At 44.7% G+C, this 17,974-nt stretch overlaps 1 protein-coding gene across 2 annotated transcripts in view; it reads left to right on the top strand.

Moving 5' to 3' along the window:
- POU2F2 (POU class 2 homeobox 2) overlaps positions 1 to 17,974 on the top strand; it is a 185,095-nt gene that overhangs the window by 129,723 nt on the left and 37,398 nt on the right. The window contains exon 3 of one of the 2 annotated variants that reach the window (XM_089687331.1): positions 3,009 to 3,036. The exons of the other annotated variant lie outside the window; for it this stretch is intronic. Coding sequence (XP_089543457.1) covers positions 3,009 to 3,036 — 28 coding nt within the window. The remainder of the gene's footprint in view (positions 1 to 3,008; positions 3,037 to 17,974) is intronic. 2 annotated transcript variants of the gene reach the window in all.

Genomic DNA, 17,974 nt, shown 5'->3' with positions numbered 1-17,974 from the left:
CTCCTAGTAATTTCAGCAGCACGACTGAGTTACTGAAATCTTCTGTGTAACTTTAGCCCAGTCATTCTCATTTACCCTCTGTTCACATCAAGCCCGACTTTGAAATCGTGCGACTTACAGTGAAGTTGCACAATTTCAAAGTTGGGGGACTTGCTGATTTCAGGTGCGATTTGCAAGACATCTGATACAGATATCTATGCAAATCGTACCAAAAGTAGTGCATGTACTACTTTTGAAATCGATGCGGCTCCGACCAAGTCAGAATCACAATTATATGACCGCTCCAACTGCAGACAATAGGGTGCGACTTGGCATGCAATTTGCAAGTCGCATGCCAAGTCGCATCCAGTGTGAACCAGGGCTTAGGGTTTCTCCAAAAGTTGCAAGGGTCTTCCTTCTTTCTGGATGCATCATCTTTTGGCAGAGCCAGAGACATGACACCATTCATCTTATTAACTGTCTGTAAGGGTTGCTTTATGACCAACTGACCATCTATGTAAGGTGCATTTTTTGCCTCTGACCACCAATGAATTAATTTTAGCAGGGGTTCCCCAAGACCTGAAAATTATTTTAAGGGTTCCTCTGCTGAGATAGGTTGCTCTAAGCCGGTGGTATACAAGGTATGCGGCCCCTGATAACACCAGGGCTGCATATAATATTTATTACTGTGTATGTAACGCTACAAAAGACTGTCAAAGACTGAAGACTTGCTAGGTGAGATGTTCAGAGGCTTCGCTAACCAAATGGTTGGAGACTAGTCATGCTGTAGTAGACAGTTGGTGATTGGGGAAACGGCTGTGATCACAGCCCCCTTACAAACCAAAGTCTGACTGCTGTGTTCTGAGGGCCACACTGCAATAAACAAAGGGCCGCATGTGGCCCTTGGGCCGCAGATTGGGCACCAGGGCTTTTGCTTATTGAGGTGATGGCTTAAGATATAGTGGGTTTCCCTGTGTTGAATATTTATCAAAACAGGGTGTAGGTGCAGACCTTTACATATCATAAGCCCATAATATAAATCTATAAATACTGTTGAATACTTGTCTACCTTAGGCTGACAGATAATGCTGGAACTTGTTGCACCCTACGGTCAGAGTTGAGGTCAGAGTCGTCTCAAGCTTCTTGGGTGATTGGGGAAGTGTTGAACAGCTAGTTACGCAACATTCTCTCATTCACTTGTATTGATGATAATAGGTTTCTGCCATAAGAGACTCTGCAGTCGTAGAATGCTTCTACTGTCCAAGAGAACATAACAGTAACCCACAATCACTGAAGATGGTAAGTAGACTTAACGCAACTCACCTATTGAAGATTTCTCCGAAGTTGCCCATGTTCCTTACTGCTTCTACAGCTGGAGACCATTCAAACCTTCCCTTTGAACGCAGCTTGCGTTCTCCCTCAGCACATTATATTAGGAGACAACTCAGATCCCACAACGCTGTGGGAACCAGAGGACAGAAAAGGTTATGTCATTTAATCTTCTCCTTTTGGTTGGTTGATTGTGTGCTCTGTGTCATCCTTCATGACCTGTGACTTTACTTGTAGGTGTTCTAATTTAAAATGCAACTGTAGCCACATGTTTTTTTTTAAAGAGTGGGGAAGAGTTAGAACCCCTGGCAGGTTTTTATTGCCGCCTGTGACTCAGTTTCTGAGATTGACCCCTTACTTTGTGTCCCTGTGACATCAGAATAAGAAAAGAGGGAAAGTGGAGAGGCAAAGGGCTACAGGGACAGGAAATTACAGACAGCAGTTAAAACCATATAGAGCTTCAAAGCTTTTCCCCCACTGCTAGAAAATGTGTTGTCCATTGTACAGGCTTTCCATAATTTCCTGTCTTACTAACCCCATTGTCACTGGGCTAGGAAGTGAAGGCAAATCTCTTTAATGGGGACACAGATGCCAGTAAAAAACAGAAAAAAATTCTGATCCTTTTCCCACGCTATCAACACACATGGCAACCAAGTGCCAGAAGACTGGTGCACCGAATTTGCATATTACTCACTAGGGTCCCACAAGACGACACAAAAAGAAAATAAAACTTTGTGACTAAATCTGTTTGGGAAGTGTTAATAATGCTTTTGTACTTTGTAGTTTGCCCAAAGATCCCTTTTAAGTTGACTCGTAGTCAGGGGCGGACTGACCATTTGGAAACTCGGGCACTGCCCGAGGGCCCGGGGTCAGTAGGGGGCCCCATGAGATGCCCCTGGTACCTTTTTCATGGGCAAGGACACAGGGGCCCCATGATCCCCTATTGCCCGGGGGCCCTATGAGTTGTCAGTCCGCCCCTGCTCGTAGTGTAGGCGCCTGCCAATCTGTGGAAGGCATTGGGTGAATGAATTGTATTAAGAGGCAGGTAAGAGTTAACCTTGTAGGCCTGTCACAGTGAATACATTGCAATAAAGTGACATGCTAGTTATTCATAAATGTATAGGGGGTATAAATTATGCAGCATATCTATCAATGAGTACAACAGAACTGAGCTCCTGGGAATTTGGTTTTATAATGTAAATGTAGTATGTAGAGATTTATACTGTAGGGAAGCAAGATAATGCAGGGAGACAATGGGCTTTATCTGATAACAGCACAAAGTGTGTTTCTTTTATGCAGTTAATCACAATTCAGCTTTTCAGTCGCATCACTTTGCACTGTGTTATTGAATGCCTGGTAAGACCAATGTACAAGTCACCTTCATGTAAAAGAGTGATATCATTTACAAATATAGGTATACATGTTTCCATTTAATAACTGTTCAGAACTTCAAGTGCTATGAAGTAAGTGTAGACTATCATTATCAACTATCTTTTTGACCAGATTATATGATGATGTCATGTTTATGGCAGCAGAGAACTCCTTTCAAATAACTTGCTGTAGGGGAAATGAGAAAAGATCGACTGGATAAGTCTGACAGAAAAATTGACTCTTGGGGAAGTGGGGAGAAAAGATTGGTTGGACATCTTTAAAAGTGCAATAGGCTGTCGGGGAACTGGGGAAAAAGTTGGTTGGACAAGTATGAAAGAGCAATAGGCACTTGGGGAAGTGGGGAGAATACATTGGTTGGCCAAGTTTGAAAGAGCAGTGGACTCTTGCGGGAAGTGCAGAGAACAGATCAGTTGGGCATCTTTAAAAGTGCAATAGCCTTTTTGGGAAGTGAGGAGAAATATTCCTTTGAACAAGTATGAAAGAGTAATGGGCTCTTGGGAAAGATCAGTTGGACATATGTGAAAGAGCAGTGGGCTCTTGAAGAATTGAAAAGGAGGAAAAGATTGGTTGAAAAGTTTGAAAGCCTTACCCAATGGCTGTTTTTTTCCTCCAGAAATTAGCAATTTCTCTTCCCTACTTCATTCCTTATTCCTCTAGACATGTATATTATGGCCCAAGTATGAGGATACACCTCAGGTGTTTCCAGTAAAGGGTATGATCAGTGCTACACCATATAAAGATATTTTAGGCAATTGTGCACTTCCAACTTATTGACAACAGTTTGGGAAAGGCTCTTTCTAACTACATCACAACTGTGTCCCTGAGCACAAAAAAATTCCATAAAGACATGGTTTTATGAGTTTGCTGTAGAGGAAATTGAGTAGCCTGGACAGAGCCCTGACCCCAACCCTACTGAACACCTTTGGGATGAGTTGGAACAGTGAAAGGCCTGGGCTTTTTCTTTATATTAGTATCTAAGCTCACAAATGTTATTTTGGCTGAATGGGTGCAGATACCCTTAGACATGCCTTCCCCAGAAGAGTAGCAATAGGAAAAAGGTGGGGTTGGGAACTCTATTAATGCCCATGGTTTTGCAATGGTATGTTCAACAAGCTCAGGTCACCCAATCATATGACTAAGTGATTGTGAACACCTGACCATCACCATGGTCTGGTATTCACAAATTTTGTTGATATACTTTATGTTCAACTGACCATACATAATTAGTTGGCTGTTGGCCTGTGGATATGCCTCTGGGAAATTGGATTGTGCCTGTACGATGAACCTTCTTTGTTTATCTATGACTATTCTAAAGGTAACCTGTACCTAGAGCAATCCTTTATGAGCTTCATTTATATTGAACTTGTAGTCCTGTCTAAGTACAGAAATCACAAGATGCTGGCTTTTGCCTTTGCACCGCTTTGATTTAGTTTCACATTGTTTGTGGGTCCTGACCTTTTTGGGCATCATGTCTAGGTCCTGCCAAATGCTGTTTCACTGTCCAATAAAACTCAGTGGCAAGTAAGGGCTCTTTCATTGGTCAATATTTTTTTAATAATAAAAAAAAGTTCTGCTCTGCTATTTAAAGTCCCAATATTGGTATTAGTATTTTTTGAAAATAACTGAGGGATATGGTACCTTGATAGTTAACCAGTCTAGACACATCATCATCAAACCAGGGGCGGACTGACCATTTGGAAACTCGGGCACTGCCCGAGAGCCCGAGGTTAGAAGGGGGCCCCATGAGATGCCCCTGGTACCTTTTTCATAGGCTTTTTTTAGTTTGGGCAAGGACACAAGGGCCCCATGATCCCCTACTGCCTGGGGGCCCCATGAGTTGTCAGTCCGCCCCTGCATCAAACCATATACATTGTACTTCCTCAGCACACACCTTAATCCACTTCTGAAGGCCAGGATGGAACCTCCTTTGGCTACTTGGAAGAACCTCAGAAATGTAAAAATGTAGCACATGTGCACACAGGTCTTTCTCTATATTATAAGCTCTTTGATTGAATAAGCATGGTGGTACAGATCAGTAAGGCTCCAATTTCACATAGCAATGTTTTTGACCATATCAACATATTAAAGCTCATAGCAATGTTTTGGACCATATCAATGTATTAAAGCTCTTTCACTTGATTGAATAAGCATTACAGCTCAGTAAAGCTCCCAGGAACACCCACTCCTCCACACTGTCACCCACCTCGCTGGGCCTATTGATATTTGCATAACTTCTCTCAAGAGCCAGCCCAATGCTTGCATCAGGACTGATGGCTCTTGAGGAAAGTACTAGGACAGGGTGCTGCAATGTTATCAGGAGGCTATGTACAGCACCCTGCTGGCCCCTCCCATGAGCCATGATCTCCCTGCATCGCACAGAGAAGTATGGAGACCCAGTGATGATATTGGCAGGTCTAAAATAAGGTCTGTAATGAGAATGGAAAGTTTTTTCTTGATGGGTGGGGGACATAGGGAAGGCAAAATATAAGCAGATTAAACTTCAGCTTTGATTTATAGTGGCACCTGATATCAAGCAAACCTATCACTACCTAGGCAAACTACATATTCTGCTTAAGGCTGGGGTCACGTGACTGCTGTGTGTACCTGCACTTTCTTGTCTGTGTTTCTTTCAGATTAGAGGATTGCAATAATAGCTGGCAGCGGAAAGCATTGTGCCCTAGGAGTGCGGTCAGGTGGTTGGTTTTATGCGCCATCTGACAGGTTAAACACTATTGGAAACCTTAAAAAGCATTTCACTAGAGCTTCCTCAGGCCCTGTTATGAGCGTTTCACACGTTCTACGTGACAGGACCAGGGGGATTTCTATTCAATAACGTGTGATAGATGGCCACAAAATGTCTTTCTAAAAATGATCCTCTAACGTGACCTGCTGACAACGTGCCAGCCAGTTTAATTACTTTGTAGCACAAACGTCAGAAAAGACGTCATAGAAAAGATGGAGCGCAAAAAAGTGCCTTCTGGTCTTTCACTGAAGTTGTCGGTGTTGTCCTGCATTGTGATCACTGGGCAGGAAGCCACCTCTGTAGAGGAAAATAGACATTGGACAGCATCAAAAGAGCTGCGTGATCATTCCATAGCATGGGTGTCAAACTGGCCGCCCTCCAGCTGTTGCCAAACTACAAGTCCCATGTGGTATTGCAAAATTGACAGTTACAAGCATGACTCCCAAAGGCAGAGGCATGATGGGACTTGTAGTTTCGCAATGGCTGGAGGGCCGCCATTTTGACACCCCTGTTCTATAGAATGTGCTTGGCATGTTTATATGTAGTGATCAGCCAGGCAAGTCCATCCTGGTTAATTAATTTCTCCAGCAATAATGGTTGACTGTGGGGTATCTTCCCAGGTCAGGGCTAGCTTGTAGACCTATGGCTACTTACCAATTTGACCGATATTGGCTGGATAGAGTAACTTTAATATACACATGTATCCCAATTCAAAGCACTACACCTGCTCTGTCTACAGTACATTTTGGTGCCATTCGTTGTGAATGGCAGTCCAGAGCATTGTACAACAGAGCCTAACACATTGCAGTGCACCACAACACATATTGTGCATTGTGCTGTGTTAGATCTTGAAAAAAATGATGTGCATGTTTTTCATCCATTCGAAAAAAAAAAAAAAAGTCTGTCTTGACATACTCTTTACTATAAGCGGACCCTTATCAAGGGGTGCTTCACAGCTCCAGGAATTACACAAGATTCACCCTTGCATTGCTCCCCCCCCCACCACCCACACTGTAAGGGTTAAATGTTTGTTAAGTCTAGTAATAAAGGAATAAGCTATAAGGCTGCTTTCGCATTGGGCATTTAGCCATGGTGCGAATCCCATCGACAAGAATCTACTTATTCCTGCTGCTGGGATTTACAATTGCACGTGGATAGCAGTGGCTGCCGAGCCTGGACATTGCAATGATAGGCTGTCAGTGACTGCAGCCATTCTTGCCTGCTTGCACTGCTTTTATTGTGTGCGTCTGGCTGCAATCGCTGGCTTTGCAAACACGCATGAATATCTGCAGCCGCCGACAGCCTGTCATTGCGGTGCTTTGGTTTGGCGTCTGCTGCTGTGCGCAGGCAGCTGTCGATCCCGGAATCAGCAGATTCCTGCCTCTGGGATTTGCACCGTGGCTAAACGACTGTGCAAATGCAGCCTTATACTTATCTCAGTGTTTCTCAACCTTTTTTCAGTCAAGGCACCCTTAAAAATTATACACAGTCCCGAGGCACCCTTTAAAATTATGGAAAGTCTTGAGGCACACCATTCTAAATGTGAAAAGTTTTATATAAATGCAATAACGACCACACATGTAGGACCCCCAATATTAAAAGGCGATTTATTCTTCCAAAGCAAATACACTTTTGCACACTGGTACTGAGTAGTATTCCATTGTTTCTCTTCTCCTTCAGTTTTTCTCCATCACTGAGAAAACTAGGATGCTGCACAGGCAACCAACATCCTCCTTATCTACTGATGATATCATTGGTTGTCAGGGCACCGGCAGCTAGAAGCTCATAATGGAGCACAATGGAAACCTGTGGCTTTGTGTAACTAAAAGGCAGGCTTGTATACACATTTTGGGCAATTTTTAGACATTTTGCCAAGGCACCCCTGAAGAAAGCTCATGGCACCCCAGGGTGCTTGGGCACCCTGGTTGAGAAAGGCTGACTTATCTTATTCCTCATTGTTGTGCTTCTGCGCTCTCCTCTTTTCTCTGTGATCCAGGCTTTGGGTGGTTCCTAGCCTTCTTCATATACAATGCTGGGCTGCTGACCCTGCATTGTATTTGATGGCATCAGCATACTGCCAGCTCGAGCACCTTATAGCTCATACATGTCATAAGAAACTCATAGTAAAATTTCCTTACGAGGAACGATTGGTGGATTATCTATTCCTTAGTATATACCTTATTCCTATACCCCTGGTCTTAAAGTGGATCTAAAGGCTTAAGGTGTTATATCTTCATGCATTCCATGTATGTAATACTTACCTGAACCCGATCATGATCCAGTGTAAGGGAGCCTCGGCTCCAACGGGTCGCTCTGTCCTAACACTGAGACACTGAGCCATTGGCTCCTGCTGCTGTCAACCACAGCCAGTGAGGAGTGTACCGCCCCTTGATGACGTCGTGGTAACGAAACGCATTTGGGCGTGGCCTACTCGATGCTGACGTCAGGACGTTCTGTTCCCAATGTGTGTTGGAGGTGATCCGCGGTGAGCGGGGATCTTCGTTTGCTCAGTTGCTGTGTAACGCTGATTAAGCTGGTGTCTGTCTGGACACCTTTTTTGTGAGTTCCTTGGAAAATTTATTAAACATATTTTTTTTTAAAAAACGTATTGCACCATTATGTTTTTTCTTTTGTCCCTGAGTGCACCTTATGCATTATGGAGGGATGGATTTGAATGGAGAGATATATTATGAGATCTTTGGCTGCAGAGTATTGCTTCTGGTAGTGATATGCTGTTCTCTATGCCGACTGCCACTATTGATCATCAGGATTTGATTATTTATTACATCTAATACCTGGATATCGTTTCACCCATCGCTCCCAGAGCACAAGTGCTATTGCTGGTCTATAATTTGATCAGCATTTAGCTCTGGTGAGTTTATTTAATTCATTTGGTGGTGGATTATTCACAGTTCACAAAGGATTTTTTGACTGATTTTTTGGACTTGCACAGATTTAATATGGACACTTATTTATTTGGTGATATATATATTTAGCGCATGCCTATATGATATATTGTTCACAGCCAGTGAGGAGTTGGGCCAAGCCCCGTTCTGTATGTCTTATGAACACACAGAGCAGAACTCAGGAGTGAGCATGCACGAGTGACCCCAGAGCAAGCAGCTTGCTATGGGGGCACTCAGAAAAGAGGAGGAGTCAGGAGCGCCTGCAAGGGACCAGAGAAGAGGAGGATCAGGGCTTCTCTGTGCACAACCATTGCACAGAACAGGTAAGTATGATGTGTTTTGTTATTTAAAAAAAATATTTACTTTTAATGGCACTTTAACAAGCACTGCATAATGAGGAAGGGGTCATTTTTGTAATTTTGGTAATTTGTAATGCTGGGAATGCTTTATTAAAGGGGAAGACTCTATGATAATGTTACTGCACTAGAAGACTATACAGATGTAGAGGAAGAATAAAGAGCGCACCAGTGAGAATGATTGTACACAGACAGCAATGCAGTTCAGCTGACTGTCAGCAGTTTCAGTCCACTCCCTCAAGGGTTAATACAGTGACTGTGGCAGGATTGGGGTTAATGCTGGGTGTGGGTGGGTTAGTTCCTACAGCCGGTCTCTGCCTCATCACTCTCATATTCAGTGTGATCTGTGTGATCTGTACTGGCTCGCAGCTCCCATCATGGTGATCTCTAATCATTGGGCAACAGGTGAGCAAAGTGGTGGAGGGGGTGGCGGGCACTGCATTGCATTTTCAGCATGTTGGGATGCTGCGGTTAGATGAGTGATGCTGGGGGAAGCACAGCTACATCGTCTTCGCAGGGTACCTGTTCAATGGTGATTGCTTTACAGCTAGGGGAGAACTTTGTGCCTGATCTAGGTCAGCCTGAGCAACCAGTACGGCAGGTTGTATTTTATGCACAGCAACCAATCGGCTTCTAGTTTAATGAATGCAGTCATCTCATTGGTTAGAATTATTAGAGGCTTGACGTTTTCAGAAGGTTTTTAAATAAATGACTCCAGTTGACTTTTAATGCCTCCTGCACACTAGACATTTTTAATGCTGCTCATATGGGCATCTGGCATTTTTTTTTCTGCCTCTAAATGCCCCTGCACGTTAGTCTATGTGTCCTTGCACACATAGGCATTTGAAGGTAGGGGCGTTTAGAAACAGAAAAAATAAACACATCCAGGAGCAGCAGTGTTTTGGCAAGCAGTTGACGTGCCTAAACGTGCGGTAATGTTAGGCACATTTAGCGCTTGAGCGTTAACTCATTTCAGTGGTCAGAGTAAATTTATTATTGTGACCAATTAAACTAATTAACGTCCTATCGCTTGACTCACCTACACGTTACACATATTTATAAGCATCCTATTTATAAGCATCAAGCATTTTTTCTAACAAAACGCTGCTGGCAGGAGGAAAGGCGTTCAGTAGAGATAACAAAACGTCCAATGTGCATGAGGCCTTAAGTAAGATCTTAACATTTGGAGCTGTAATAACTGATGCATTTTACTGTTTTTGCTTCTAAGTCAGAGTAAGAAAAAGACAAATCGAGACCCTGACCCTAGCTGTGCACAGTGCCTACCCCCTCCATTGCATCGGTAAAGCATATGCAAGAACTGAGCAGAGAAAACTTTTCTTTTTTAGCCTAGGTTAACAACTAAGCATTTTCTGCAGCGTTTTGCAGAAACGCACTAAAGTCTATTTAACATGATTTCCTATGGGGCATGTTCACATCTTCCCTTCCTTTTTTGTGGAAAGTTTGTTTTTGGTTCTATAGACTTCAATGGAAACGCTGCAGAAAAGCATGTAGTGCATTTTTGATGCGTTTTAATCTGCCTAGCAACAAGAAAAAAAAATAAAAGCAAAACACATCAAAAATGCGTCAAACGCATGTGCAAAACTGACCGCAGAAAGCACTGCAGAAACTGATCAAACGCAAACTGCATAGGTGTGGAGCTGAATGGCACACAATTGCGTGGTGTTTGCTGAACAACCCCATTCACTTGGAAAAATCGCACTTGGCAGGCGACACATCCTCCAAAAGCAAAAGGGGGTATAATTCCTACCACAAAGCAAAGCATGTGTTCACTCCTGGCTGCTGCCTCTGCAGCTGACAGGCAAGCAGTAAAAACGTGGCTGAACTGTGGGGTATTACCACCCCTTAACAGGAAGCCCTTAGTAAGGACCCATGTACGTCTTTGCAGTGCATTTATGCACTTTGGCGGCTCATTGAAAATGAAAGGCCTTCCAACCAGGGGCGGACTGACAACTCATGGGGCCCCCCGGGCAATAGGGGATCATGGGGCCCCTGTGTCCTTGCCCAAACTCAAAAAAGCCTATGAAAAAGGTACCAGGGGCATCTCATGGGGCCCCCTACTGACCCCGGGCCCTCGGGCAGTGCACGAGTTTCCAAATGGTAAGTCCGCCCCTGCTTCCAACGCATCCTAATATGGTTAAAAAAAAAAAGACCCTTTTTTTGTAACACAACACACCACAGTGTAGCTGCCTTGCCTTAGTGCATTGAGGTGCCCGTCAAAATGAATAGCACCTCAACGCAAGAACACATGTTGCGTGCTTGACTGTGTGTTGCAGGGATAATGCATTACCTCAACACAGAAGAGTGAATGGGCCCCAAACCTATTCAACTACGGCATACTAAGAAGTAGGAGAAAATTGCACAAAGCTTCTAAACTTCAGCCGATACACTGAATTTACAGACCTTAACCAAACTGTATTGGCTTAGCTGCTCTAATGGACACCATACACTGTACAATCTTTTAAAATCCACTTTAGATTTACCAAAGCTATGTTATCCTAGCTTACTTAATATATCCATTCAATTCCTGTTCAGTTGGGTAGGTCCTTTTACTACATTGTAGTTGGTAGCTCTAAAGGAGATTGTACAGTCAGATTGCAATGTGTGTGGTGAGTCTCAGATTACATTAAAGTCATATCATGACCAATTCATGATTTTTGGGCCATTAAGCATAAACAAAATTCTTGTAAGCATTCACTCGGGTGCAGGGCTGTGGATGAGGGGGTACCACCTGTCCTCAAGCCAGCAGGGGGGCCCTGGCAGTTTATTAAATCGGATGTGGGCAGGGAGGGTGATTGGCGGGGGTTACTGGAACCGATCCCCTGTATGGCTCTCCCTGCAAGAGCTGAAAGCTGGATCCTTCTCCTCTCCCACCACACCCATCACCGTCCCTGTGCACCATACGTTTCCCCCTGCTGCCCAGGGCCGTGGATAAGGGGGTACCATCAGTCCTCCTGTACCGGGCCCAGGCCAGCAGGGGGGCCCAGGCAGCTGGGTGAATCAGATGTGGGCAGGGAGTGTGAGTGGCACGGCAGGGGGGGGGGGAGGGGACAATTACTGGACCCTATCCCCTGTATGTCTCTCTCTGCAGCAGCTGAAAGCTGTCTTATTCTCCTTTACCCCCTCAGCTGCCTTTCAGCTGATGCAGAGAGAGACATACAGGGGATCAGTTCCAGTAATTTAACATCCCCTTTCTTTCCCGAACGAACACAATTGAGTGATCAGTACCGATAACTCACTGTGTTCATTCAGAACTGAAACATAATAAACTGTGTTTTTTTGTGGGGGTGGGGGGTCCCTGTTAGGTTGGCTGTAAGGGGCCCCGTGGTTTCTAACAGCCACCCTGCTTGGGTGTACCAATCTGTATGCTCGTATGTAGAGCACTCTTCTGCTGCCTGAGATTCACAGGTAGTCCTTGCAGGCAGCCTGTTGAAATCAGTGACAGGCGTTTGGCTGCATGGACCTCCCCGTGCATACTGGAGCACACACCTGTATGGATTCCATGCATGGATCATGACACAGACAGGCTGGGTTCTGATCCAATCATTGGACCTGCACAATTGTGTCCTCTGGAATGCACATGGAAGTATGTGCAGCCATTCACCTTCAGTTGATTTCAACAGGCTGCCTGCATGGAACCCCTGTGTGTCCTGTGGGAACCCCCCAGGTCCTTCCCACAGGTATACAGATCGGTATGTCAATGTGAATGAGGCCTTCTATGCTAAACACAGGCACTGAAGACTTGTCCACCTGAAGATCCTTTATTATCCTAGTTAGGACTTTCTCAGCTATGATTGGAGGACACACACTAGAATTCAAATGGACACCAATGCATTTGGTGGATGTAAGCAATGACCACATCGTTTTCTGGCACAGAAAGTATTTCGGTGTTCAGAAGTTGTACAGCGTTTGTATAATGATTGTGCTTTTCACATTTCTAGTGACATCTGTGCAGTGTGTTTAGGTACGTTTTTCATGTGCTTTATGTGCATTTACCATTGAGCTCTTTATAACACGCGTTTTGATGAACGTGCAGGAAAGATGCAGCCAGCAGGATTTTTTTAACACACGGCACCTAAAGCGTACATATATTCTTTCCTGAATCCCGGTGAGCTTTGTGTATTTCTTCAAGATCTTTGCAGTAATCCAGTGTGAGACTTTTCCTTCCTGTAATGAAGACCGCTCACTGCTGCTCTCTCTCCTTGTGCCGGGTGACTGGTCTTTTCTCCGCCCCATCTTGTAGTTTTCGGTAGGCAGCCTTTAGTAGGTGGAGCCTGCTGGGCCCCTCCCACAGCTCTGCATTCTGCACAGCCTATCTCACTGCTACTTATAGAGGGTAATATCTTGGTTTGTAAAGGCTTTTAGTGCACACAAAGTAGATTGCTATCCTCTGTGGCTATTTAAGCGGTAGTAAACAATTAGGAAAAAATAATCCTCTGCAAGGTAATGTCATGATGTGCTAGTATGCATTGCACCAACTAAAATGGTGCCCTGTCATCGCTGCAGAGGATCCCTTCCTTCAGGCTGACCGCACAGGCCGTGGTGACGTCATGCGCACGGGTGTCCTGGGCCACAGCACAGTGCTCTCAAGGACCGGCACAGACAGGGGCGGACTGACCATTTGGAAAATTTGGACACTGACCAAGGGCCCGGGGTCAGTAGGGGGCCCCATGAGATGCCCCTGGTACCTTTTTCATAGGCAAACCACATTTCCTATAGCCAGGTGCATAAAACTGCCGCTCGTTACTCCAATGATCAGTCTAGGGGTTGTAGTTTTTGTTGTTTTTATTTTGTTTTGGAACTGGGATTGGGAAGGGTTATGTTGGGATACTCCAAATCCCTGGGAAGGGCTGGCATGGTTGCTATACATAGATTCCAAAAAACATAGCACCCTTCCTCGGTAATCCTGTCAAGAGCCCTCAGCTCTTTTGCGAGCAGTGGGCTGGCTCTTGAAAGGAGTTATGCAGATTTCTAAATGCCCGGATGGGTGTCAGTCCGGAGAAGTGTCAGTCCGGAGAAGTGGGCCTTCTTAGGCAGGCTGCGTTTGCATGCACACCAACATGCGATACTGAGCCCCCAGTGTTAAAAGATTTGAAATCCAAGAATGAAAGGGGCTCATCAGAAAGAGTCAGGCTAAAGTGGAAAGGGGTAGAGAAGGCTGAATGTCCTCCAGTCAGGAAGTTAGGTGGTCTCTGACTTGCAGCAGCTTCTAATACACATTATGAGAAGCTCACAGTGTGCAGTGAAATCAGAGTAAGCAATTTCAGTAGTGGAGAGGGGCCTGTACAAATGTGCATGTGCAAGACTGAAGGGAAGGCTGGAGTCAGGGGTGGACTGACCATTTGGAAACTCTGGCACTGCCCGAGGGCCCGGGGTCAGTAGGGGGCCCCATGAAATACCCCCGGTACCTTTTTCATAGGCTTTTTTGAGTTTGGGCAAGGACACAGGGGCCCCATGATCCCTTATTGCCCGGGGGCCCCATGAGTTGTCAGTCCGCTACTGGGCACAGATATGCTTTTCCTTCAGAGCGCATGCGCCGGCTCTCAAAAAGAGCAAATATCTCCTAAACGGTGCAGGTTTAGGAGATATAATAAATCTTACCTGTAGGTAAAAATACACAAAACGACTTTACTGCCACTTTAAGGAATCTATTTCAATGACAATTTTTGTGCGCAGAGTTCAGCTGTGACTCAAATAATTGATTTACTAAGGATTCCATGCACCCTAATGATTCAGGCAAAGAATGAATTTTAATAGCAAGTCTGCTTTAAATTCTCCCTGAATGACACAGGTTCCTTGTATGTAGAGAAGCAGATTGAGAGTGCTGCTGTACCTGAACAATGGGAAATGAAAGTGAGAGAAACATTCTGCCCCGGTCTGTTAGGAGTGAAAAGTATAAAGTGATTATATGTTATGATAAAAATGCATTGTGAGAGTATTGTGCGCTTGTGTGGGAGGTTTCGGAAATGTCTGTTTTGAAAGGTTTTACCTAGCGCTATTACATTAATGCGTTGTGTTAGATTAGATCATCTACCCATGATCCCTGCACAGCGCAGTCAGCCGTAAATATGGGAAATCATTTACTGATGCTCTCCGGAGGCTGCTATAAGCTGCATTGTGCACTCCTGGCAGATATAGTCAGTAGTGTGATTCCTGCAGCTAATTTCCCTCAGTGCAGGATTGCACTGTGATCAGCCGATAGTAACTGCCAAAATGTGGGGGGAAAAAATTGGGGGTGGGGTGGCAATTGATAAAAAGGGTGAATTAAAAAATACACAGCAAATATATTCGATATAGAAAATAATATAAAAGGAAACTATGCTTTAAAGCTGGCCATACACACATCTTTATTTCATTCAAACTGTGGACTGAACAAAAGATCTTTAACAGCTTCCTCCATCCATGCTATATAGCCAAGATGGAAGAAACTCCTCAGCAAGCTATTGTATTCTCACAGCTGACTCTGACCAGTGACGACAGCTTGGCCCAACAATTTTACATCCAGATCCTTCTGCAAAAATCGACTAAACAATCACATTTGGTCAAGCCAGGTGGTGCTTACAGGGGTGCATTGGGTGCCCCTGTCAGCACCAGCTGGCTGGAATGTCGGCACGAATTGGACATTCAAGTCACCTGTGGCAGCCTCATGACTGAACAACAAAGTGGCAAGACAAATGGATTTTATTTGTCCTCTGTCCTGCTCTGCTTTGGCTGTATGCCGGCTTTTGAAGTGCCCCTCAGTCCTAGTGTAGCTTGAGCCCAGTTATGACCAGGGGCGGACTGACCATTTGGAAACTCGGGCACTGCCCGAGGGCCTGGGGTCAGTAGGGGGCCCCATGAGATGCCCTTGGTACCTTTTTCATAGGCTTTTTTGAGTTTGGGCAAGGACACAGGGGACCCATGATCCCCTATTGCCCAGGGGCCCCATGAGTTGTCAGTCCACCCCTGGTTATGACATGTGAGTGTTCCTCAGTCCTGGAGTATCAAGAGTCCAGTTTGTCATGATATGGAAGTTTTTGGAACTGTCAATGGAATGATTGGTCTGGTGACATCGGTATCTGAATCCTGGAGTATCGAGAGCCCAGCTTATGTCCTGGAGTATCGAGAGCCCAGTCTATGTTATGATTTAGGTGTGCCATTCAGTCCTGGAGTATCGGGAGTCAAGCCTATGTCATGATGTGGGAGTGCCCCTCAGTCCTGGAGTATCGGGAGCCCAGTCTATGTCTTGTGGGAGTTTCCCTCAGTCCTGGAGTATCGAGAGCCCAGCCTATGTCATGATATGGGAGTGCCCCTCAGTCCTGGAGTATCAAGAGCCCAGCCTGTGATATGATTTGGGAGTGCCATTCAGTCCTGGATTATAGAGAGTCAAGCCTATATCATGATGTGGGAGTGCCCCTCAGTCCTGGAGTATCGAGAGCCCAGCCTATGTCATGACGTGGGGGTGCCCTTTAGTCCCGGAGTGTCAAGAACCGAGTCTATATCATGATGTGGAGTGCCCCTCAGTCCTGGAGTATCAAGAGTCCAGCCTATGTCATGATGTGTGAGTGCCCCTTAGTCCTGGAGTACTGTGAACCCAGCCTGCATCATGGGGGGTGGGGTGTAAATGACAGGCTTGGTTCACAGAAGTGAGCAGAGTGATACGAATGTTCTTTTGCCAGAAAAGGAACATGAGACCAAGGAGTAATTTGGGAAAGCTCTGGAATATTGAGAAGTAGATATTGCCAATATTATTCTATATGTATTTTTTTTAATACAAGGGAGGCGAAGGTCCTCAATTTAAAAAAAAAAAAAAGATTGAAGTTTTACTTTACCTATTAGTGACAATGGAACATATGCACAGGCCAAAGCTTGGGCCTGTCTACAGCAAAAATTTCAGAGGTTCCAATTGGCACAGTGGAGACTTCAAGAGCCAGTACAGGAATACTAGAACAAGATGGAAGATGAATACTATTTACTATTACCTTCTAGTATTAATCGTGCCATAAAATTGTTATTTTGAATGCTATTGTTTATCCCTCTGGCACCATCAATGATCCCTGAGAGGATGGGGTAGAACAACATTTCTGTGTAGGAGCTTTGTAGGTTCTCTTGGTGTTGTAAGCCTGAGACTCCCTGCACACGGGGCGCTTTGATATCGCTGGTAACAATAGCTGTGTAAAGTCACGTTAAAAACGTGAGTTTTTTAGCGTTTTTGCATTCGCGTTTAGCCGCGATTAGTGGCGTTTTGCCCCGTTTTTTCACGTTTGCGTTTTTTAGTGTTTTTTTTTACCAGATAATAAATAATTTTTTTTGGTCCAAAAAAGTAGCAAAACGCCGGTTTGCTGGGTTTTGCCGCGTCTTTCAGCGTTAGAGCGTTTTCACAGCTAAAAAACTCTAGAAACCCACTAGTTCTGAGTTTTTTTTCCAGCCAAAAAACGTCCCAGTCAAAAAAACGTTGATTACAGTCTGTGTGCATGGACACATAGGATAACATGCTGGGGGGTTTACTGGCTGTAGAAAAAATGTAAAAGCCAGAAACAGCTGCTGTAAAAACGTCCCGTGTGCATGAGGACTAAAGCTATATGTATCTGTGGATAGGACATGTGTGGAACTCTCAGTGCATGCTGTGTGTATTTTTAGTTGATTTCGGTAATTAGTCTGTTCAGCAGGGAAACCAGAAGCAGAAGTGAGAGTCTCCCCTGACTAACCTTCTCACTAGACTGGTTATCCCATCACCTCTCACATTGCTCCCTTTCATACACAGTGCCGTGCAGCCGGCCACTCAGCAACTGTTGCTGGATGCAAGGGGATAAAAAAGGTTGGACAAAATAACACGTCTCACAACAACACTTAACACATTTAAAGTTTTATCTACAGTACTTATTGCTATCCCTGGTTATTTTTCCAGCCGACTTAGAGCATTCTAATTAATTTTTTTTTTTCATTACATACCATATTTTAGACCCTGTGGTAATATCACTGGGTCTCTGTGCTTCTCTATGCAATGCAGGCAGATTATTGTTGGTGGGAGGGGCCATCCAAGCACCCTACATAGCTTCTTGAAAACATCACAGCACCCTGCATCAATACTTCATGATCAGTCTTGATGCAAGTAGTGGGCTGGCTCTTGGGAGGTGCATCAAATTGGTCTGCATGGTTGTCATCCCAGAAGGAAGCCTTTTCTAAAGATGATGCACAAGAAAGCCCGCAGTTTGCTGAAGACAAGCAGACTAAGGACATGGATTATTGAAACCATGTCCTGTGGTCTGATG

This window comes from Staurois parvus, unplaced genomic scaffold (assembly GCF_062004578.1).
Source record: "Staurois parvus isolate SC_StPar_1 unplaced genomic scaffold, SC_StPar_1.0 ptg000423l, whole genome shotgun sequence".
In the NCBI taxonomy this organism is placed as follows: domain Eukaryota; kingdom Metazoa; phylum Chordata; class Amphibia; order Anura; family Ranidae; genus Staurois; species Staurois parvus.
Note: the sequence above shows the minus strand (reverse complement) of the source record. Positions and strands in the feature narration are given on the sequence as shown.